The 24,505-nt window shown below is 35.8% G+C and overlaps 1 protein-coding gene across 4 annotated transcripts in view; it reads right to left on the reverse strand.

The window, feature by feature from the left end:
- LOC134529513 (uncharacterized) overlaps window positions 1-24,505 on the reverse strand; it is a 159,521-nt gene that overhangs the window by 67,706 nt on the left and 67,310 nt on the right. For 2 of the 4 annotated variants that reach the window (XM_063363674.1, XM_063363675.1), the window contains 2 exons: window positions 23,601-23,743; window positions 23,012-23,125 (listed from right to left, as the gene is read on the reverse strand). Coding sequence is in view for 2 of the 4 variants with exons in the window: in XM_063363671.1 (XP_063219741.1) it covers window positions 23,601-23,743 (143 nt within the window). In the remaining 2 variants the exon portion in view is untranslated. The remainder of the gene's footprint in view (window positions 1-23,011; window positions 23,126-23,600; window positions 23,744-24,505) is intronic. The other 2 variants (XM_063363671.1, XM_063363673.1) reach the window with 1 other exon arrangement.

Below are 24,505 nucleotides of genomic sequence, written 5' to 3' on the forward strand. Positions count from 1 at the left end.
TAAATTTACTTTTGTTGGAAGACATTAGTACACCACCACTCTTTTTTTTTGTGACTAATTCATTTATATCATTTTTGAAGATTGAAAATTGGTAAGTAAAATAATGGGAATTATTACTTTTTATCATTTAACTGTGTTTTGGTAAGGCATATATTATAATCTGAATTTATAAGATTTACAAAAAATTTTTGACATGGTTCATAAGCCTCTAACATTTTGATAAGCAATTAATTAAACACTTGTTGGATCGCTCTTCCGAGACGAAATGCACTGAAGAGTAATAACAATGCTTGTCTGGGCACCACAGAAAATATCAATGAAGAGCTCGGATGAGTCAGGGGTGAAGTAATAGTGCTACATGACTAAGGAGCTCGTTTGTTGAACGAACGTTAGAAGCAATTAATTTTAAGTTGTTTGAGAAATTCGTTAACTGCAATTTGATCCCGATGTAACTTGCCAAACATGATGTTTATTCTGATAAAGTCTTCTTCTTGAACCGAGACGTGAAAAGAAGCCTACGAGTTGTATTTGGTCCGTAGTTTTGTTACTTTGACACGTTTTAAATTTAGTTCCTTGGAGATTTATTCAAAAATGTCATGTTCCTGTACTAAGGGATCTAGATGTATGACAAAAAAGGCTTCGGTATTTTCGGTATGGGCTTCCCTACAGTTTTTTAGTATAAGAATGTTCCCGATGCCCATTTGCATGGGTGTTTTTTCTGATCCTGTACGAGTTTTACTTCTGTGTTAGTTGATGTCTTGGATTTATGTAAGTATCACACAACTGTAAAACCATCTGGATCTTGGTCCGCGTTCTTCATGCTGGAACGTAAGAGTGTCAGAGCTATTGTTGCTCAAGCCTCTAGGGGTTTCAACATGTTCACGTATGACCTTATTGCTATTCACGCCATTGGTTGATTCCATGACGATTTGACTATAAGATCTTCCATTTACATTATGTGAGATTAAACGTTGTTTCATGTCACAAAGTTCTTGCTTGATTAACTCAGTTTCAGAACGTGAATCTAAAAGAAGAGTTTTTAGAATCAAGTTTTCATTTTTGAGTTTGTCGACCTTGGTACAAAGAGACACTACTGTTTTTACAAGATCTTCAATTTTTGAGACTTCAGATGTGTGAAGTTCTATCAGAGGTTGTTCGCGAATAAATAGCAGACTAGTTTTCTTAGGTGGTATTTGAACACTAAGTTGATCAGTCTGTAAAGTTAATATAGAAGAAGCATTATCAGGGGCTGGCTCAAACCCCAGAAAATAAGACTCACTTAACAGCAATACGTTCATGATGACAGTGTCGTTTATTTCCACTGAAATATTTATATGTTCCTTTCCTTTGTCTTTGATGAACACTCTCTCAATTTCAAGATCCCTTATTTCGACAGCCAATTTTTTTCTCTTTGGAAAGCTAATGTTCTGTCAATTTGTCTAGTCTTTATATTTCAAGAGCTTATTCATATTTTACACAGATTATTTCCTCATATATGTGTAACTTGTGTTTATACAGAATGTTTATGCAATTGCATCTCTTTTTTGTAGTCATGTGGTCCCTGCAAATGTTCTGTTGTGTTTACTTGTGGATGGTGCCTACCTGCTTGTTTTGTTTTCCTTGTAGATGGTGCCCACCTTCGCGTAGTGCTGACATGCTTGCGGTGCCTAGCCACATGCAATGACTGCATGTTTTTTTTTTTTTTTGTATTTTTATATGTTCATGCCCACCTTTAAGTTTCTCAACTGTTGATTAGCATTTCAAATATAAATAAAATTAATTCTTATGAACCTTATCTCTCATATTACTTATTCTTACACTTACCTAATTGTTTAATATAGTTAATGGATTTGATATTTTTAATCCAGTGAAATTATTTATTTTTAAATAATAGTTTTAAGATAGTATTTATTAAAAGAAAGTATTTTAGAGACTTTTTGTTTTTATATTAATAAGTGCACCTTTTTCGTCTCAAGTGAAGTCACAGCAGTTTAACAATACAACAGTAAGACACAAGCATTGCCAGGCGGTTGAGTGGTGAAAGCAGCGAGAGAGACTGAACCTGGGTGGCTACAGAAGTTTTAACAAAAAATTCTCTCACATTTTCCAGAAATAAAATTTTAGCTTAGAACACCATAAACTGAATAGAGTTATTACTTACCATGTTATTTAATGCTCTTACAGCAATAATCCACAATAAATGAAGTTGGTAAAAACAAAACGGATTAATTAAGTTCTTGGCTTTAGGTAAAACCAGCTGGTTCATATAATATGAGCTAAAATAATCATGTTTGAAACTTAAAATTTTGACAGCAGTAAATTTTTCCTACTACTGTGTCAGGGACCCAATCAGTACGATTTTCAGCCCCCACCACCACACACAGAATCTGCGGCCCAAGCATTTTATTTTACGCATGGCGGTTAACCTACACAAGTTATCTCACGTAATAAGTGAAAAACTTAAAACTGTATGAAAGGTTTTCCATAAACATAGTTTATGATCCCTGTTTTAGAGTGAAAGACTTTTTAATTACAGGGGGAAACCTGACTCACTCCTTACCAGAATCTACACTCGTGCACTGTGTTGTGTTCAAATGTAGCTTTGAATTAAATGATGTGCATATACAACTGAGCTATTTGCATGCAAAAATGTTACTTTATAACTTAAGGCTCTGCTGCAATAGGCAGATGCTGACTGCTGCTGAGCTGATACTGAGAGGTACCATGCTGGTCTCAACGTGTTTTAATAAATCACCAATTGAAGACAGAAATAAAACCAAACATTATTCCATTTTATAAACAGACTACTTACAGGCTTCCATCTGTAGTACATATTCATTGCCTTTACGAAATATACATTTATTTACATGTGTATTAACATATATACCATATATATACCTCGGTAATATCTTCCAATGTGCCGGTGTACTACTAGTACAATCCAATTGACAAACATCACAAAAACTGACAAAATATGTTCTCCTTGCTGGCCCCAAGATAAAAATTGGCTACCTTGACCATAGTGTCACAACACGAAGCAGTACAGCAGGCTCCTGTTGTGTTGTTGACCAATAAAATTTTAAAATTTGGAACACTAACTGACTATATACAACTTTGACACAAAATAACCAATGTAATAGTTTCACCTAAACTTATTATTTAGAAAAAGTAAATAACTACTATTCACTATCACTGAAATGGAACACGGAATGCCGAAATATACCATTAATACCAAATGTATTCAACAAAATGATCAGTATTAAAAAAAACCTATCATTAGATGATATTTTAAGTAAACATTAACACAAGAAACAAATGATTAATTGCTCTCGATCTGGTTTATTTTATCGATTCTACACACCAATTTTTTAACAACTTGAAATACATCCAATTATGTTTAAAGCTTAATGTTTGGAAAAACTTTGCAAATTCAACAAACTAAAACGGATGGGAAACATGCACATTTTGTAGTATACTGCATGTTTTGCACTTCATTATTTCTGGAATACCTATAAAAAAAAACATTTTTTTTTTTACATTTTCTTAAGACAAATATTCTTGAAAAATTCTAAGACACAAAATTAATTTAGAAGCTAAATCAAGATATTTTCTATCTCAAATCATTCTTGATGTTGCCGAGGCTTGCATAAGACTAGGGTAAACAACATAGATGTTTTTGTAATGAATATCTGTGAAGGGTCATTCCATGTCAGTTCATCCAGGGCATGTAACCCATGTTTTTTGATTTTAATAAAAATTGGTTCATTTGTTTGGTGACATAAGGCCACTTAAAATCCAAAATTTCAGATTTTTATATCAAATACTTCCTGAGAAACCAAAGGTTTCGTTGTGACCATTTTTGGCCTAAAACAGGTTGTAATGACAGCATAAATTGGTCAGTATCTGTGTTTCCTTGCTTTGTATTTCAATGTTACCAATATTTCAGAATAAGAACACTTTTCCTTATGTAAAATTCTCTTAAGAATTCAAATTTTGCCACCAAATTGCTATATCTAGAATGGTTTATAAGTTACAACAGAATTATTAACATGACTGATGTTTCATGTATCATGTGCATCCTTTATTACAAAATAGACTGTATCTCAAAAGGCAGACCTCAAAAAAATCAGCTTGGTACTATGTGAAAGAGGAGGAAATTTTCTATAAGGTACATTAAAAACAATAGTGGCTTTCTGCTGGAGTGTTGAAAAACAAAATGAAAATGATTTAGTGATGTAAATGGGGCCCCTAACAAACGGCAGCCAGAAGATGGAAGCAAAGAGGATCGAATATAAGGGTTGTGTATGTCCCATATTTTCCGCATATTACACAAGGATTTTGTGCAAATTTCAAAGCCTCTAATTACCTTCCCTGTGTTATCTGCAGAGCCATGTCATGTGACTGTACATATGTCATTTCTGCATGGAGTCTGCCTGCTAGCTATGAGAGAGGGGTTCTTTGATACTTGCTCTGTTCCCCTTGGCATTGGTTTTTTTTTCTGCTTCCTCAGAGGCAGTTGAGAGCTAGGCCTAATAGCTGGGCTGTCACAGCAAAGCAGTATAGTGGCCCATGAACAGAGGGGCAGAGGGGAGGAAAGCAATTAAGATATAGGGGGGGGGGGGGGGGGGGTTTAGAGATAAGGCATGTGTCTGCCACCATGCAGACTACACTGTGTAGGCCAGTCTTACTGCGCTGCCTGTGTATAATGTTAGTGGAAAGTCTTAGATCATTATAAGTTGGATTAGAACTACATGGCTACCAGTACTACTAAACTAGAATTCTGTTCTGTTGGGAATGATATGCATGAAGAATGCCATAAAGAGAAGAGTGTTATACTAAAACAAAGGGAATCAAAAGATTGGAATCACTTTCCAAAGATATTCAAACTCTTCTTGTGCTGAGAACAGGTATTTCTAAACATAATCTTCACACCATATGTTTTCATCACGAATTGTTTTATATTAAGAAGTATGAATTGTTTCAGACATCATGTTGTGATCCTATGAAAGTGCATAGTGTTCCAGTTAAGCGTTCTTTGCGCACAATCTCTTTACAGTGCTACAGAAAAGCAGCAGACAAGCGACTTAATTTAATTCCTGGTAAAAAATTATGCTCCTCATGTAGGAATAGGTTGTATAATATTCAAGAAGTAGGTGCACAGGTATCTTCAGAATCATCTGAAAGTGACGTTGCAGAGGGTTTAGAGATTCAAGCATCAAAAGAAGAAACCCGTAGCTTACTTGACAAAAGTTTGGAATATTTGCAACAGTCACCAATAAAACTGCATGCTGTACCACAACACGCAAAAGAAAAATATGGGAAACGTAAAGTACAAGAGGTATCATCAGCTGTAGCAGACAAAATATCTAAAGTACAGTAAGTCCTCGGTTTACGTCGGGGTTACGTTCCTGAAAACCGCGACGTAAATAGAAACGACGCAAAATGAGCCATGTTTCATGCCACCGGCCGACCACGGCCCAAGGTCGGCCGGAAGCGCTGGCATACAGACGTGACAACGGGCAATTTTATCAGAAAATTACAACCGACAGCGTGGGAAACAAGTCCAACTAGTACTTCTCAGCTTTATAGAATGGTTATTTAACCAGCTGCTTTATTACCTTTATTGATTGAAATATAAAAACAGATATATAGTCGTTTGGAAGACATCTTATGAAGAAAAAATCATAAATTGCAGTGAGCTGATACTGTAGGCCTATTACAAACGCATTTAATCACGATAAAGTTAACAACGGCACGTTCAAAACTCCGGCCAACTCAATGATATCATAGCGACTGAAGTGTAGAGCTGTAGCAAACCGTATGTATTCGTAACTGAGTAACGGGTGCGGCATCTAGTAACGAGTAACGAAACGTTACACACGAATGCATTTCGTTACTCGCATTTTTCACACGAATGCATTTCGTTACTCGCATTTTTCGTATGTTTTACGCATGCGCGCGCTTATTCGTTACAAAGAACGATGTTTGTTTATTAAGAAAAGTATAATTTGGAAATTCGTCGTCCAAGTTTTTTACTGTTTATTAAAGGTATTGTGTGTGTAGACAAAGTTTGAGATTGGAACAGAAACAACGTAAGAAAGTATTTTTTACAAATTATAAATATGTATGTTATTGTTTTTTATTATCGCGTATTTTCACGTTTTTGTTCTTATCTTAAAAGAGATATTATAATAAAGCTGCTCTAATGAGATTTTATTGTTTCTTGGTTAACAAAAGCTGTTAATTATCAAATACTTTTAATTGTTTATATTCGATTTATTATTATTTACGCGACGTCATACTGTACGCGTACGAAATACGACTCGATTCGTTGCTGTTACATAACATCGCATGTTATGCGGTATCAGAAGTAACGAGTAACGATACGAAAGTAATGAGTACTAATTGTTATAGTAACGAATACATACGGGTACACCTTTTTTAGTTACTTTTACACCTCTACTGAAGTGCCAAGGAGTTGGACGAACAGGGGTAGGAGAAAATGCTGTGTCGTTGCGGGAAGTAGATAACACTTCTACGTGCGAGATACGTGGGTGGCCGAGCGGGCGGGCTGGTAATATTGCATCACCGCGCGGAGAGCAGGAAGCGTCCTTCATGATGTATGATAAGATAAGGTGGTGAACGTGTAGCTTACGCTACATAGCATAAATTAACTACCGAAGGAAACAAAGAATTATAAACGAATTATATACGGTGTTTTGGTTAAAATAAAGATTTACGGTCATTGTAAACGACGTTATTGTGAATCGGCGACAACTTAAATTGAAACATGAGTACTCAAACATTAGCGACGTTAATCCGAAACGACGTAAATCGGTACGACGTAAATAGAGGACTTACTGTATTAGATGTACAGCTTCCAGCCACATCAACTAGTGAAAATACAGAATTACAGAGGCATAAAGTGGAACAAAAGGCTGCCAATTTGGACCGTTTGGTAACTTTAATAAAGCAAAAGCTGCCCACAATGAATAGACTGTAGCGATTTGAACTGTGCGCGCCGCATCGGCCTCCGGCACTCCGCTCCCCTCCACCTTCTCCCTCCTTTCCCCCCCCTCCTAGTGGTTCTATGTCTAATCGTTCACCCCCCCCCCCCTCTCTTGATTGGCGCATGCGCGCGCTGCGACGCGATGTTATAAAAGCAGTTGTAATTTGGTCAGGGGCCTCTTTCTTTCTTGATTTTTGTCAGGCTCGGTTGTCAGCGTTGTAATCTACGAGCATGTAGTCGATTAGGTTCACTTAGAACTACGTGTGTGTGCGACCTCAGGGGAAAAATGTAAGTTGGTTTGAGTTGTCTGTGAGGCGGTGGCCCTTGCCTTAATGTAGAGTTATATATTTGTAAATTTGTTTGTCTAAATTCCCTTTCGGCCGTCACCTTGAAAATTATTCATTTTGGATTAATGTTTTTACGTAACTTAATTGGAAACTTAGTATTTTTTATTGGTAACTATCTTCCCCTGAGACGTCGTCGCATGTATTTGATCTTTTCTTAATAATGCAGAGCTGCCAAACTCAAATCACACCCATCAGTAATGGCAATTAGGTATATGAAAAAAGTACGCGTAAATCATACACGATAAATTTTTCCTGGGGCATTATAACACCCACACAAGATAAAACAAGGACAATAATATGCAAAAGAAAAAGAAAAAGATGAATACAATGCAAATTAATGAATAAAAAAATCTATTGGAACAAAACAATCATCTGAATATGTAAGAAATATTAATAATTTTACTGGATATTTTGAATCTTCAATTCAAAGTTAACTTTAAAACAACTGTCTTTTTATTTGCTTCTTTTATCCTGGTTGTATAAGAAATGTCATGTAAACAAACAACAAGACAAACACAAGGACTTGTAAACAATAACTGCGTTCGTTACTTTCGTTTCTTCAGATGTAGCGAAAAAACGAAGATATAGATTTATTTCTCGTTACGGCTTTAAAATGTTCTGCATGTTTCTTTGATTCAATATGCCGTCTACAGTCATCCCTTCCACCATGTGCAATCGAAAAGTCACACGTGCATACATTACAAAACCGTGGCGTTCCAAACATTTGAAAACGACAAGCATGTCCATTCTTTTGAATATTTAAGTCGAAAGTTCTGAAGACTTGCGTGTTTTTTTCCCCCCAGATACACATTATTCTGTCACATGCTTCATTTCTACAACCGGCACTGAAGAACACAACACTATCGAAAAACATTAAAAAATTTCACGTCTGTAGACACGACAAAAACCGGACAAAAACACTATGATGAAAAAAATGGCTTTCAAGAAATCAATTAACACAAAACAGGTTAGCCAAAGTACCGTACAAAAATTATCGTGATGTAAGTAGCCTTCAAACGATAAGTCCGAGAATATGTACTAGTTGTATCGTACAACGGACGTAATACGATCCCATTAATATTTGAAAACACGAGAATTAATTTACTTATTTCGACAGTACAACGTAAATGCGTACACTTACTAGTTCCGTTATTTGAGCAACCAAGCGATGTATTCAAACTGCGTTCAGGAAACACGCACAGCAGAAACGGAATTTTCTCCGTTACCATGCAGCACAAAGCCTCGTTTCCGTAATAAACCAGCGATGTTCCGTAATTCCGTAATTCGGGGTTAAAATCCGTAATAATCACGGAAAATCCGTAATGGTTGGCAGCTCTGATAATGTAACAATTTTCTTTAAATGTAACTGCACTTTGCAGTAGTTTTGTTAATGTAACGCTTTTCCGTAATTGTAACTGCACGTTGCAGCAGTTTGTAAAAGTAAATAAGTTTGAACTGTAATGCATACTTGGCAGTGCTTTTAACTCACGTTAACGGCGCGTTGTATAATGGGAACGCTTACACGGTGTAGCCGGCTTACTCTTGAAGCCCGTTTTGTCTAGAATTATTGTTTTTGATTATTGTATTTAACCTTGCCTAAATTTGTATTGACTTAACTTCATCAGAAACCTTATGTTATGATTTGTTGTTTGAATAAAATGTCTGTGTACCTGATACCTTTTACCTTGCTTACCTAAATGCTCCATTCACGTAAACCCCAGTCCTTGCCAGGTTCTGGCCATCCATCCCAATGCTCCAAAGCTAGACAAGCTGGTACAAGACAGAGAAAATTACAAAATTCTCACCCTTATCCCTCAATCATGGTCCAGACAGAAGGCAGCACAAGAATTTGGTGTTTCTGAGTACATGGTAAGACAAGCAAGACAACTTACACTGGAAAAAGGAATCTACGCATTAGTTCATCCCACAGGTGTGAAGAAGTTACCTGAAGAAACTGTGCAGGTCATTCAAGATTTCTATCAAGATGATGAGTTTTCCAGGGAAATGCCAGGAATGAAAGATCAAGTTAGTATATCCAAAAATGTTTACAAACAGAAAAGACTTTTGCTATGCAACTTGCATGAGCTGTATTGTTCTTTTAAGGCAAAATTTCCATCTCTCAAGGTAGGGTTTTCAAAGTTTTGTACGTTGCGTCCCAAATGGTGCGTTTTAGCTGGAAGTTCTGGAACCCATTCCGTCTGTGTATGCACTATACACCAAAATGTTGAATTACTTCTTTACTGTCTTGGTGTAGGTGAAAAGTATGGTTCATTTATTTTGTATCTTGTATGTGACATTTTTAATCCTGCCTGAATGCTAAGACAATGTGAGCAATGTCCTTCTCCAGATACTCTAAAGCAGCATCTATATCATACTTTAGACTGTGATCCAGATGATGTGATTGAATATCAACAGTGGGTCAGTACAGACCGAACACAATTACAAACCCTTACCTCAAGTGTAGAAGACTTTATGGAAATTTTAGTACAAAAAATGGAACTCCTCATACCCCATTCCTATACCACAAAAAAACAATCGGACTACCTCAAGCTGCTGAAAGAGAAAATAAGTGAAAGAGAAGTTATAGCTTTATTAGATTTCAGTGAAAATTTTTCCTTCGTTATCCAAAATGAAGCACAAGGATACCATTGGACCAATAGTCAATGTACAGTTCATCCAGTAGTCATTTACTACAAAAATTCTGACAATGCTAATTTGAAAACAAGCAGTCATTGTTTTTTGTCAAATGATTTGGATCATGATGTTTCCATGGTGTATAAAACACAGTCGGAAATAGTCACATATGTTAAAAGACACCTGCCTCATGTAAAACACATACATTATTTCAGTGATGGTTGTGCTGCTCAGTACAAGAACTGCAAGAATATCCTCAATTTGTGCCACCACACACAAGTTTTTCAGCTCACAGCTTCTTGGTCATTCTTTGCCACAAGCCATGGCAAATCATCTTGCGATGGAATTGGGGGAACTGTTAAGCGACTGACATCAAAAGCTAGTCTTCAACGACCATTCCAAGACCAAATTACATCAGTGTCTAAGATGTTTACCTACTGCAATGAACACATAACAGGTACAGTAAGTCCTCTATTTACGTCGTACCGATTTACGTCGTTTCGGATTAACGTCGCTAATGTTTGAGTACTCATGTTTCAATTTAAGTTGTCGCCGATTCACAATAACGTCGTTTACAATGACCGTAAATATTTTAACCAAAACACCGTATATAATTCGTTTATAATTCTTTGTTTCCTTCGGTAGTTAAGTTATGCTATGTAGCGTAAGCTACACGTTCACCGCCTTATCTTATCATACATACATCATGAAGGACGCTTCCTGCTCTCCGCGCGGTGATGCAATATTACCAGCCCGCCCGCTCGGCCACCCACGTATCTCGCACGTAGAAGTGTTATCTACTTCCCGCAACGACACAGCATTTTCTCCTACCCCTTCCGGCCGACCTTGGGCCGTGGCCGGCCGGTGGCATGAAACATGGCTCATTTTGCGTCGTTTCTATTTACGTCGCGGTTTTCAGGAACGTAACCCCGACGTAAACCAAGGACTTACTGTATTATCTTTCATTACATTGACAAGTATGATGTGGATGATGTTCGTTCGACTCTACAACAACAGTATACTATGGCAAAGACAATCCCAGGCACAAGAGGGTTTCACAATGCTTCACCAATATCCCAGTCTGAAATAGGAATGAAGAAAACAAGTCAGGATAATGCATATTCCTTAGTTTTCAATTTCGCTACAGCAGCTAAGACCCTGGTGGTACGATATCAAAACTGTATACTGGTTACTATGTGTCTTGTTTGTATGACAAAAAATGGTTCATTGGTGTTGTTAACAACATTGATAGGTCAGAAGAAGATGCTCAAGTAACCTTCATGCACCCTGCCAGTCCAAGTGCTTCCTTTTACTGGCCTTCACCTCGAGACAATGTGTGCTGGGTTCCTTTTGCACACATACTCAGCATCTTGCAGGCACCATCAACAAGCAGCTCTGGCAAAACTTACAGTTTTTTGAAAGAAGACTTGTGCAAGTGTGATATAGAATGGCAGCTTTATCAGAAAAGCAATGCAGTTTGCTAATTGCAAAAATTGGAGGATTGTGTCTGTAGATTCTAATTCATTGGCAATAGAATTGTGTAAGTAGGTAATTTTTTTATGTGTATATATAGCATTAGTAAGCGATTATCGAGTACATTTCATGTTGCCAGCAGAAAGCCACTATTTTTTTAAATGTATCTTATAGGAAATTTCCTTCTCTTTCACATAGTACCAAGTTGATTTTTTTGTGAGGTCTGCCTTTTGAGATAGTCTATTTTGTAATAAAGGATGCAGATGATACATGAAACATCAGTCATGTTAATAATTCTGTTATAACTAACAAACTATTCCAGATATAGCAATTTGGTGGCAAAATTTGAATTCTCTAGAGAATTTTACATAAGGAAAAGTGTTCTTATTCTGAAATATTGGTATTGCAATGAAATACAAAGCAAGGAAACACAGATACTGACCAATTTATGCTGTCATTACAACCTGTTTTAGGCCAAAAATGGTCACAACGAAACCTTTGATTTCTCAGGAAGTATTTGAGATAAAAATCTGAAATTTTAGTTTTTAAGTGGCCTTATGTCACCAAACTAATGAACCAATTTTTATCAAAATTAAAAAACAATGGTTACATTTTCAATTTTTGTTGGATGAACTGACATGGAATGACCCTTAAATCACACTACGTAAACAAACAATTTTTCCCTGTAATTCACAGGAATTCCCTGAAATTTTTCAGTTTTCCACAATGTTCTCAAATTCCTTGATTTTCCCCGGTTTGCCCTGCCTGTAGCCACCCTGTGAACAGTCGGTCGGTTCCTTAGTGGGATATGGGTTGTGCGGGAGACACAGATTTTTTAATCTTGCACTTCGGCGCAGGCAGGTTACATGGATATAATGCAAGCTGAAGAATTGTGCGAAACACTGAAGCTGCATTCACAACTTTATTACACTTAGTCGCGTGGGTGGCACAAGCTAGACAGTCAGTTGACTAAGACTTTTGTTGGTACAAACGGTAAGGATGCTGACTGCACGTCCATACCAACAGGTCATCTAACCAAATTATTGATACCCAGTGCTGACCCACAAGTACCAGTGAAACATGTGACGTATCCATTCAAAGTTGCAATGAGACCTTTGTCCTACCAGAACTAATAAATTTTAATGTGTTGGGCTCATGAAGTTTCATTTACTCTTTGAGCCAAGATTAAGACTGGAACCTGCAAAAGTGCTCACTTTTTGAACAAAAGTTTTTATTAACTAACATTATAAGACCGTTTCCCACTGTAAAAAAATGATACTATCCATTTGACCAAGTTTTTATATATTAATTATTTTATTTTTTAAGCTATAACATTTATGTGAATGACCATTGTCAATATAAAAGTACTATGAAATGCCTGGATATTTTATTTACCAATGGTAACATGGGGTTGGGCGAAGGTTGTACTCTGCTACAGGATTTACAGGATTTATTGACACTCAATTTTGGTCATAACTTAATTCACTTTAAGAACAAGGTAAAGATACCATTAAATTGCAATTTTATTACCTACAAAACACAAGTTCGACTCATTGGGACAAGTGTTTCAAGAGCCATTCCTAAACACCTGCTTTGCACTTAGCATGCTTGATACAAACAAATAGTCTCTTTTCTAAAAATTGTGCTTAATTCTACTGCTTATGCAAAACGTTTTGTTGATGTCAACTCCCTTTGTTTTCGTGACACTTAACACAAACAGCATTCATCATCATACTGGCAAACTTAACGTTTTATAAACCTAGACTAGCATTAAAAGTGTGTAGCCATTGGTTATCCCATGTCTGATTTTTGTGAAAGAAACCAATCATAATGTACGCATCTTGCAATCAACATTGGAAATGGGAATTTAATTCTTTCGCAGGTTATCATTATAACCACCCGAGGTCAATTAATTTTGCGAATAGCAAGAATACATCTACAAGAAACAAATTCCTAATATTTTAGCAAATGAGATCTTGTCAATAGCGTCAGACACAATAGCTAAGTGATGCGTCAGAGCAAACTTTGGTGATGCATGAACTGTCAACATCTACAAATTTTCATGAGAAAATTTCTTAAATTGTGTACTTTTGGCATAGTATATAATTTACTGTCCACAAAAGCTACTTTCCCACACATTCCTATAAAAAATTATATTACATTTCCTGTACTTCCTTCATTTTCTCAGCTGTTAGACACCTTCCTGAATGTTTTTGTCTATGGCCACCCTAAAGCTATAAATTTTAGTTAGAGCAGACAGTTTTAAGCTTTATTCTGCAGTAGTAAATAAGTTAAGAGGAAAAGTTAAGTACAAGTCTTATTAATTCTGACTGTGTGTAACATTTGAGTAAACTTGTGTACTGTCGGCTTTGCTTTACACATTCAGATCAAGGACACAGTATATATTCTTGGTGCAGTTTTGATGGGGGAAAAAAATAATAGTCCTTTTGAAAACTGAAATGGTCATTCAATGCATTCATTTTTAGAAGATAAAGTTTGTATTTGTTAGTATAGAAGCACCACATCAAAAAATATCTTGAACATACTGCAATCTGGTAACAATGAAAGCTACGTGGAGTGTATTTGCTTAACTGACACAACATATGTGATGGAAGAATACAGCATTGTGCACTACTTTCTTGCAAAACTGTAAAATTTAGTGAAGCTGAATACTTTACTAGTTTTAGATAAAGGATGTACATTTTTTTAAACATTAAAACAAATAACCAGCATAAAATTAGAAGAAAAAAAATGGTAAGACAAACATATAACTAATTGAGAATGAGAACTGTAAACAAAAATATGTGTGAGACAAAAAAACTGAGTTTTTTAGTAATTTTAATTTTTTTAATTCATTTAAGAAACTATAGATTGCTTTTTGGTGAGGCCATCAGAAATATTGTCATAAGGAACTATAAAGTATTAAACTCAAAGGTAAAGATACGAAAAAAAACAAACAATAACAATCCAAATAGAATATGAGCAACATCATTAAAATTAGACTGCAAGTTACTTAAAAACTTGTTTAAAAATGATGCAAAGATTGCTAAAAACACTACAACTCTGCTGCCGTACACCAATAGCATGCTAAAACATATGCAGTACTAATCTCACTAAAAATGTGCATATAAAATATTGAAACCAATAAGTCTCATAAATAGGCAAACAAATACGATAGTGCAAATGAAGTTTTGAGGTAGCAAACTCAAAAAATAACCAACAAAAATAAAAGTACGTAAAAACTGTTTTCATGTCTGGTCATTTCTGAGACAACTTATATATCACAACCTGGGTCATTTGGAACTTTAGGGTGTGCCACAAATTAGGCATTTTTCTCGGTACCATGACATTTCTACTTTTTTTTTTGTACTTTGATCAGAATAGCAAGGCTAATATTTAAATATTTCTAACTTCTGTATCCTAAGGGGACCTTATAATTTAAGCTTTAGCCTGTGGGTCTGACCAAAGGGGCCAGCCGCACTTTCTTCTTCCAAAGCTGTGTTAAGCAGCCCGTTTCCTGTTCCCCCATCCCTCTGCATGCTCCGGTGTGTAATGTCTCCCACCTACAGCCCTAACACCACATCCCATGTATTTGAGCCCCCTGCTCCCGTCGGCAAGTTTTCTCAGGCACGCGTATCCCTTTTCAAGCTGCTAGAGCAAGTTAGGCATAGTGTGCCAGTATTTTCCCCACCCCCCTTCACCACCACTGTTTTTCGCTGTGCTTCTCAGAACCCAGATCCAGCCAATGACTGAATTCCCTCCCCAACTTTCCCCTCCCATGGGGCATCTACCTTTGCCCATGTTGGCTCCAGAGTGCAGCACCCTCCCTGCGCCATCTCTTGGCCTCCTGCAGAACTAAAGTTAAGCCATTGCAATGCTCTACCCTAGACCCCATCTTCCAGCAGTATGCTATACTGCAGCATCTCTGAGCGCTACCTAGCAAAATGTTACCAACTATAGATCAGTGCCACTAGGTTCAGTTCGACTTCCCTGCCACTGAGAGCCACTCGATCGGCAATCCTCCCGTTAACTTCCCCCTCCCCCAATTTCCTGAACGCCCTCCCAGCATGGGGTCTGTGGTACCGCAAATCCCCTCCGTCCCCCCCCCCCCCCTCAAACTTTTTGTGACTCGACAGTTTCCTGGCATTCCAACTTTTATCCCCCTAAGGACTACTATCTATGTAAATTTGCCCCCTCCCTTTTGTTTTGGACCTACGTACTGCCAATGTGTGTACGCCCCGCCCTCCGGCACTACTTTCGCTCTAAGTGGAATGATACGCAAGGCCTGCGACTCCTATCAGCTCTCCGCGTGATTCCGGACAGAATTTTCCAGGCCCTCGTCATGACTGATCTCTAACGTTGCGCTTGTCTGAGTAGCTTTTCGTATCGGTCCTCCGTGACAAGTTAGGATACGCGATGTAGTCCGAAAACTACGGGATTGACTCCCAAAAGTTTCTTTTGTTTTAAAACGTAGTTTTCGTTTACTGGTTTCAGGTAATTTTCTATTGTGTATTTTTCCCTGTGTCATGCTATGCAGCTGAACATGGACTCCCTGGTGTTTATTTGTCTACTCATTATGTCTTGATCACTACTCGACTACTCACATAATTGGTAAGTGGAACACTTATTAAATTTTCGACACCTCTTATTTTTTTTGGAAAGTTACGACCTTGAGTCAAAGCTTATTTGGTTAGTGTTGTCGCTAATCACTCAGCATTATTTGTGATGCAATGGATCCAAGTTTCTCCTAAATTAAACGGTTTCTCCGGTATCCTGCCCTTTGAGGGGTTTCCCTCATCGGTGCATCCTGAGTAAATCTTCTCCCAGGTGGCTCCCAGCACAGCGCTGACAGTCCATGTTCAAGGAAAGCACCTACTATCAGTCAAATGATTTTATTTTTACTTCGAAGCACTGAAATTCATTTAGACCATAAACCAAATAGTTTTAAGTAATCTTTATAATTTGTAGTAAAAACCTAATGTTCAAAAAGCCTTTTTTTTTAACATACTCAATAATGTAACTATCTTAAGATATATATATATAAAAAAAAAAAAAAATTGCAGACAAGTAAAATATAGAGTAACAAAGATAAATGTATTTTTTTTAATCTGTAAAACCTGGTCATAAATAAGGCTGAATGTTATTAATATTTAACAAAGTAATGTTTAATAATTGTTACGTTGTAACAACCCAGATTACATACAGCCTTCCTCATGCAATCCAGTAATAATAATTTGTTATAAATTTTTTGTCATATTTCAGGTTAGGTTTTCAAATGATGTAAAGTTTTATTCTTTTTCGAAGTTATTGTGAATGTAATTCACCTGGTTCATTGCTTTTGTTTTTTTATGCATAAGTTTAATTTTCAAGTATTTTTTAGCTGACTTATTTGTGTGAGAAGGCGTGCTGACGTAATTATCCTTGGTTATTTCCATGACCGAGGCTTTGTTTCACACGCTAGGCGTTGATTCACGGTCATGGGATTGTGAGAGAGAGACAAAATTGTTAGGGTTGTGGGAACAGATTTCAGAATTTTGTGGAAGTTTCTGTTGCCATGCGCCATGATTGGCTGAGAATTACATCAGCGAGCCCAGGACACTGCCCACACAAAGGGAAGGATGACTGTAAGCACAGTCATTGTCCGAGCACAGGGCCGGACGGTCGTTGTTCGAACACCGGGCCGAGCAGGCCGCGGTCGGGCGATGGCTCCGTGTTTTTTTTAAATGTACTTATAATTACTATTTATTCTGTTTGTACGGAATATAGTGTGATTTTTACACGAATTAAAAAAACAGGCAATACATCGAACATTGTGACCTGCTACTAACCTGTATGTTCCACTCACCTAATTTTGAGCTAGCCGGAGGTGGTGAGTGATAACTAGGGGTATGCAAAATTTGCATTTGCGATAAAACGATTTTTACGCGCATTTTGAGAATAATCACGAATTTGCAATAAAATCATTTTTACGCGAATCTTAACGTTTGAAAACAAATAAACCCGATATCCATAACTATTTGATTAAACTATCCTAAAAATACGTACTTCTGACAAACGTACGCCTAACCTAGTGCAGAATTAGTAAATCAACATGGCCGCCATAATTCAACTAGAGTACGATGCGCTGCTTCCTCTCACGCGAACATGTGATGATGTTTTTAGTATTTATGGTAAGAAAAACTGTGTAAACATGTACAGAGGCGAAATTGAATGTTTTTAATAACTTGAATGATGTAAGCAAAGATGTGAGTATAGTTTGATACACTTGTACACAAAATATCAAACATATACACAGTAGCTACACAACACGTTGTTACTCGCTGAGCTCACACAATGATGTAATCAGCAGCAGCAGTGCAGCTGGCAGCCGGTGGGCTGCGCGCGCAGTCACGCTCACGCACACTCACGCACACTCACACGAAGTCACAACAAAACAAAACTGTTTACTGCCGTGCCCGCGCGTGGTTGAATACAACAAACTTGTAAACGGTATGAATTGAACTTGCGTGGCGTGGTAGTTGTGTTCTAATACTTACGTGGCGTAGGCCTACATACTTATCCGAAGTAATAAATATTTTTAATGAAAATGCATTAATTTACAGTGATTACTTTTGTTGACAAAAATGCCGAAACCTGTACTGACTGCCAAACAACGGGCCGGAGAGTTTTCACAACACGATTTGTATGTGCGCTAAAAAAAAAAAAAAAAAAAAATCTGTCGTTTTTGTAATGTGTCTGTGACATGGGACCGCAAAGACTCGTGTGCGAAGCATATTGTCAGTGAAAAACATAAGAAACAGGCAACAGAAAATGTGATTAACTTAGTGAGCATAGCCTACTTACTGTGTTGTTTTTAATTGATATTCATTTATTTATGTTAACTTTCATTTTAAATATTGTTTGCTGTGTTGATTAAGTGTTGTAATAATTTTGAAGCAGTAAGTTACAGTAAGCAGTTTGCCAATGGTTTGAAGTGAACAATTTAGTGAGTACAGTAAGTATTGAAATAAGAATTAAGAAATGTCTTCATAGTTCTCCAAATACTGGACATTCAATTTTAATCATACCTCTTTAAATGTCATCTTTTTTAAAATTAAGTAGTTAGTATTTGGTGTGTATTAAGTGTTAAAACAATTTTCACGACATTTGAGATATGAAATTGGTATTACTGTTATCCATTTTGGTAGTCAAAATAACCTCCCTTTCAGAGAAAAATAACACCGATTTTCCAGAAAAATAACCTCGAATTCTGTGAACAAATAAACACTAAAAGTGCATACCCCTAGTGATAACGTGTCTCTCAATCTCTGAAACTCGGCACACATGCCAACACTATTTACAAACAAGCTACAAAAAATAGAGGTGTCAGAGGTTACAATCTTCCAGCCTAGTACAGAATTAACCATTTCTCAGACTGTGCTAAAAGATAGCTCAATGCTATAGTAGGTACATAAATTTTATAAGTTAATGCTATCTATTATTTACCAGCAATGTGGGCTTCACAGGAAGAAAATAAATGGCCCACTATTCCATTAAACACCAGTGCCGAACCAGTTATCAACATTATCTAAGATGGTTTAGTGGCAATAGAATAGGTGTGTCAGCGTGTCATTTGCCATGTTACAATGTTGACTTTCAATCATGTTATTCTCATACACCCGTCTGCTTGAAACACTACATGTAAATTATTGTTCTTTAATTAGATACCTCTCTTTTTCTTGAAAACATTAGAAACACAGACTTGTCAAGCACTGCATGTTATACCGAGTTTGTTACATCTCATCACGTAAAATCAAATTTTCACAGTCAACTGAACCAACACAAAATAAATGTAAATGTACATCCAGAAAAGAAAAAAAACACGCAGACTTAATATGAATTTAATCCCGTGGTTGTGATATCTTACAGTCCATTGCCTGGATAAGTACCGGGCAGCGACGGCTACACAAAGATTTTTGTCGCTTCGCTATGGGCTTTGCCGACGACTAAGGTAAAAAAAAAAGTTCAAATTTATAAATATCCTAAAAAAAAGTTATTTATTTGGCGTCGCCCGGACCATAGCCGTAAAGTTGTTTCAACAAAAGAACATTTCTATGTTACTCGAGTCATCGGCCACGACCTCTCGGCACGGTACTCGAACAATGACTAACTCTACAGCCTTCCTTCCCTTTATGTGGGCAGTGTCCTGGGCTCGCTGATGTAATTCTCAGCCAATCACGGCGCATGGCAACAGAAACTTCCACGAAATTCTGAAATCTGTTCCCACAACCCTAACAATTTTGTCTCTCTCTCACAATCCCGTGACCGTGAATCAACGCCTAGCATGTGAAACAAAGCCTCGGTCATGGAAATAACCAAGGAGAATTACGTCAGCACGCCTTCTCACACAAATAAGTCAGCTAAAAAATACTTGAAAATTAAACTTATGCATTATAAAAAAACAAAAGCAATGAATCAGGTGAATTACGTACTGTAAACCATTCCTTACTTCTTATTAAATTATACCATTTTGGTCTCTGTGGAAACTATATCAATTGGTTCTCAACCTACCTATCCAACAGAAGTTTTTTTGTATCGATCAACAATCATAGATCTTCTCAGTATAATGCGTGTTCTGGTGTTCCCCAGGGAGGTACTCTTTCACCTCTTCTCTTTAATATATTTATTAATGACATTACACAAGTACTTTGCTACTCTACTGGCATTCTTTTTGCTGATGACCTAAAAATTTATAAAATTATTTATTCCTTAGAGGATTGTGAATTATTACAAGAAGATATTATTAAAGTTAATAATTGGTGTCTAAGAAACTTGGTCAAACTCAACAAAGATAAAACCAAGGTTATATCGTTCACTAGGAAATACCATCCGATTAAATATTCATACAAATTAGCGAATTCTATTATCTCTCAAGCCCACTACACAAAGGATCTCGGTATCATTCTTGATTCAAAACTATATTTCCATAAACATGTAGATTACATACATTCTTATGCACGAAGAACTCTAGCGCTTATAAAATTTATTACTTCTTATGCAACCAACTCAGACTCACTTATCTCTCTTTACATGGCACTTATAAGATCAAAATTAGAATATGGTTCTGTTATCTGGAATGGTATCAACTTAACAGATACTGAAAAAATCGAAAGTATTCAAAATAAAGTTATAGATTTAATTATTACAAGGAACCTCCCACGCCCCAATTGGACACCTCTGGTAGACCGTAGGGCCTATCTTGATGCTCTTTTTGTTCATAATTGTTACATTCATAAATTCAGATGCCCTTATTTTCTTCACAATACTGCCTTAAGAATTCCTCAATTCAATTCCCGCTTACGCTCTACTCTGTGTACTCTTATTACTAATAATGATATTATTTATAGACTTGTAACAAATTACAATAATATATATTTGAATTCCAACAGTGTTTAATTATATATATTCTGATTTATGTCTGTCATAGCTATATTATTTTTCCTTCAATCTCTCTTAACATTTAATAATATGATTTTACCTATATGTTTTGTGTGTTATGTGTAATGGTTCTTTAACCTTTGTTAGTGTTTTGTCTGTTTTGTTATTATCACTGCTAGTGTGAGGTACTCTTGCTCTCGTTTGCTGGCCATCTGTAGATGTTTTCCTCCTATGGTACCGACGGAGGTGGGAGTCCATACACTGGTAGTGATAGCTGTGTTCCTGTATTACAGCATGTGACAAATTCAAATAAATAAATAAATAAAAAATTAAAAAAAAAACATGACATGGTCAGTTCAAAATTACTTCTAAAAGGAAAAACTTTACATCATTTAATGTCCAAACCTAAAATATGACAAAAATTTATAACAAATTATTATTACTGGATTGTCATGGGGAAGGCTGTAATCTGGGTTGTTACAAGTTGATTTTGACCCTTATGCAATGGCTATTCCGCAGAGTTAGTTACCATTTTGAGAACATGTCAAATTAAATTCCATAAAACATATTTTTAATTTTAGCAGGCCAAATGGTTTACAATTTGGTTCTGAACTGAATTCAGCGAATATAAAATGCTTAAAACCGTAACACTTGCAGAAGTATAGGGCCTCAACACATGTGTTTAAATAACATTTTTATACTATGACATACATATCTTTAATTATCTGGCAAGAAATTTTTTTTCCCATGTAAATGACATATATTTGTTGTATTGTATTGCTTGAACACTTGCTTAATACTAAAGTAGTTGTTTTTCTTGTTAACTAGCCCGCATGGAATGAACGCCTTTTAAGATCAATGTTCTTTATGCAACAAATGGAATCCACTTTGGAATTGTCTGAACCATAGTACTCTCTTATAATTGTGAGTTATTTCATTGCAAAATAATTGTTTCATAATATCAATATACTATTTAGTAATGATTTCAAGGTACTGGCTTAGTGATTTATGGAAAACCTATTTGTAATGCCCGATAACTCAATGTAAACCCTAGAACAGTGTATAGGGCAGTAAATTACAGTTTTTGAATAAAAAAACTAAAATTCAAAGTGTCATAGTTTTTGAGTTAATGGCATTTTTCAAAAGTTTTTAAATATCTATCCTGCACCAAATTATTAGATACTGTGACTAAAAACCTTTGCTACACAAATATAAATAACCCTACTATTGATAACACCAACAAAAAATATGCTATAATTTTGTGGGAAAAATTTATTTGACAGTCTTATCTGGAAAAATTTATTTGACAGTCCTATCTGGAAAAATTTATTTGACAGCCCTATCTGGAAAAATTTATTTGACAGTCCTATCTGGCAGCCAAATTTTTAAATCTGGTAAATTTGACTAGTCAAGCTGTAAAAAAAATTCTTCACTAACTTAGCAAGTAATTTGAAAATATGGCTAATTAAAACTAATAACTTGTTAAGTTAGCAAAAAAAAAATTTTTAACAGTGTGAAAAGTCCAAGCTACCCCATTAAAAATTTTTGCCGCAGAAGTTGGGCAAATAATTTCACCCCCCCCCCCCCCCCCCACACTTCAAATAAAGATGGTTTGGTTTTATTTTGAATTAAAAATAGTATGGTTGTTTATGGTTGGGGAAGATAATGTTTTGGTCACATTATCTAACAATTTGGTGCAGGGTAGGTAGAGATTAAAAAAAAAAACATTAACTTGAAAACTATGATACTTTATGAGTTTTGGTGTTTTGATTCAGAACAGTGATTAATTTGTCCATCAAATGTTCTCAACTCAACGTTGAGTTACGGGACATTCTGTAAATCAAATAATCTAGAGTAAGATCCTGTATATCAAACAATCCAGAGTAAGACAACAGTTCAAAGCTAGCACATAAAAAACATTTGAAAACAGCTACTCAGCTGCTGCAACTTGTCAGCTGACCACTAATGTAATTTTAGAATCAGTAACCACTAAAAAGTTAATTGCCCAGCACCATCTGCTGACTTCTTAACAGGACTGTGAGATTTTACTACTCACAAATTGTACACTCCACCACCAACTGGCCCAATCAAGCACTTCCACCCAAATTTCACTATCTCACAACCGACTCACCACTGTTCTCAATCACTGCCAAACTTTGGCGACAACATGGTCCCACTTTTCCATCCCTCTGCCAATTTGCCAAAATTATTCCGTAAGAACAGAAAAAAAGACCCACTTTGAATTCTGTAATAACAAAAGGCACTTTATTTGTCATAATGATTAGCAAAATCAAAATTACTTTAGATTTTAAATGATAACCATGTTATTCATAAACATTGTACACAATTGTACAATGTACACAGAGTACACAATGTACATAAAACGTATAATGTTAAATTAAAAACTACTACTTAATCAACACTTTCTTTACATGTACCTAATAACTAAATAGTGAATGAAACTTATAGTTTAAGTAGATATATGCATCACTAAAAATTTCATAAAATAGACTGACAAAATTATTTTTTATAAATGAAAGCAATGTTAAGTAATAATACTTCTGACAAATAAGCTACCATTTTTTTATAATCACTTTACAAAATCTGTACACTAGCTACTGATATGTAAGTTTTATTACAACCAATGTTTCATAAATACAGAAAACAAAACCAACAAAATTAAAAGCATTAATATAATGTACTTTTTAAAAAGAACTTACTGAAAAAGCATTTCCAACAAGTATATTTTTGTTTCTTCAGAAGCATTTCTTGTGCTTTCAAAAAAGTCGATCCAAAGGGATGACAATGTTTCAATCTTTTCTTGGTAGGTTGTTTCAGTGACATTTATACAAGTTTCCAAAGTCTGTAAAACAAAAAATAAGGCACAAATGGTAATTATAAACATAATACAGCACACAAAAATAAGTTACAAAGAAAACTTGGCATGATCTTGTCACAAAAATTTGCCTTCAAAATGTTTGCATAAATGTTAACAAAAATAATAATAAATGTAGGGCTGAAAAGCATGTAAATTCTAAAAAACATAAGTTATTATTTATAAGGTTTTGAAAGGTGTCGCTGGTTCATAAACTGTGTCCTTACACAAGAAAAGGACACACTTAACAATAATTATATTTTAATGTTTTTTCTAAAATACTAAAATATACATTTATTCAATAAGAATTTAGTAGAGGGTTGGTTTAATGTAAAACACTAGTTCCATTGCATTAACGTAATGGTAAACCTACACATTTTAACACTAAGGCAGCTGTCTATTTAAAGATATTAAAAACACTAAAGATGGTGACTACATGCCCAGACAATTATAAAACACTTCCAATTAATACAAACAAATACCAAGGACTTCACTGGTTAATTTTTTAACACACTAATGCTCTGATCCACAATAACAAAATATGGCAAGTCGTGCCATTGGGACTCTGAAACAGAGTTTAACCCCATCTCGATTCAAAATTGATCTATCAATTAGACATCCAAATGTTGGATTCCATACCAAAGAATGTATAAATGTAATTTATTCAATTGCACAAAGCGACCAAGAGTTGACAAAAAATTAGGCTCATTTATATTGGCTGGAATAATTTGACACTATTCTTCCGGTAAA

The sequence above is a fragment of the Bacillus rossius genome, chromosome 2 (genome assembly GCF_032445375.1).
Source record: "Bacillus rossius redtenbacheri isolate Brsri chromosome 2, Brsri_v3, whole genome shotgun sequence".
NCBI lineage: Eukaryota > Metazoa > Arthropoda > Insecta > Phasmatodea > Bacillidae > Bacillus > Bacillus rossius.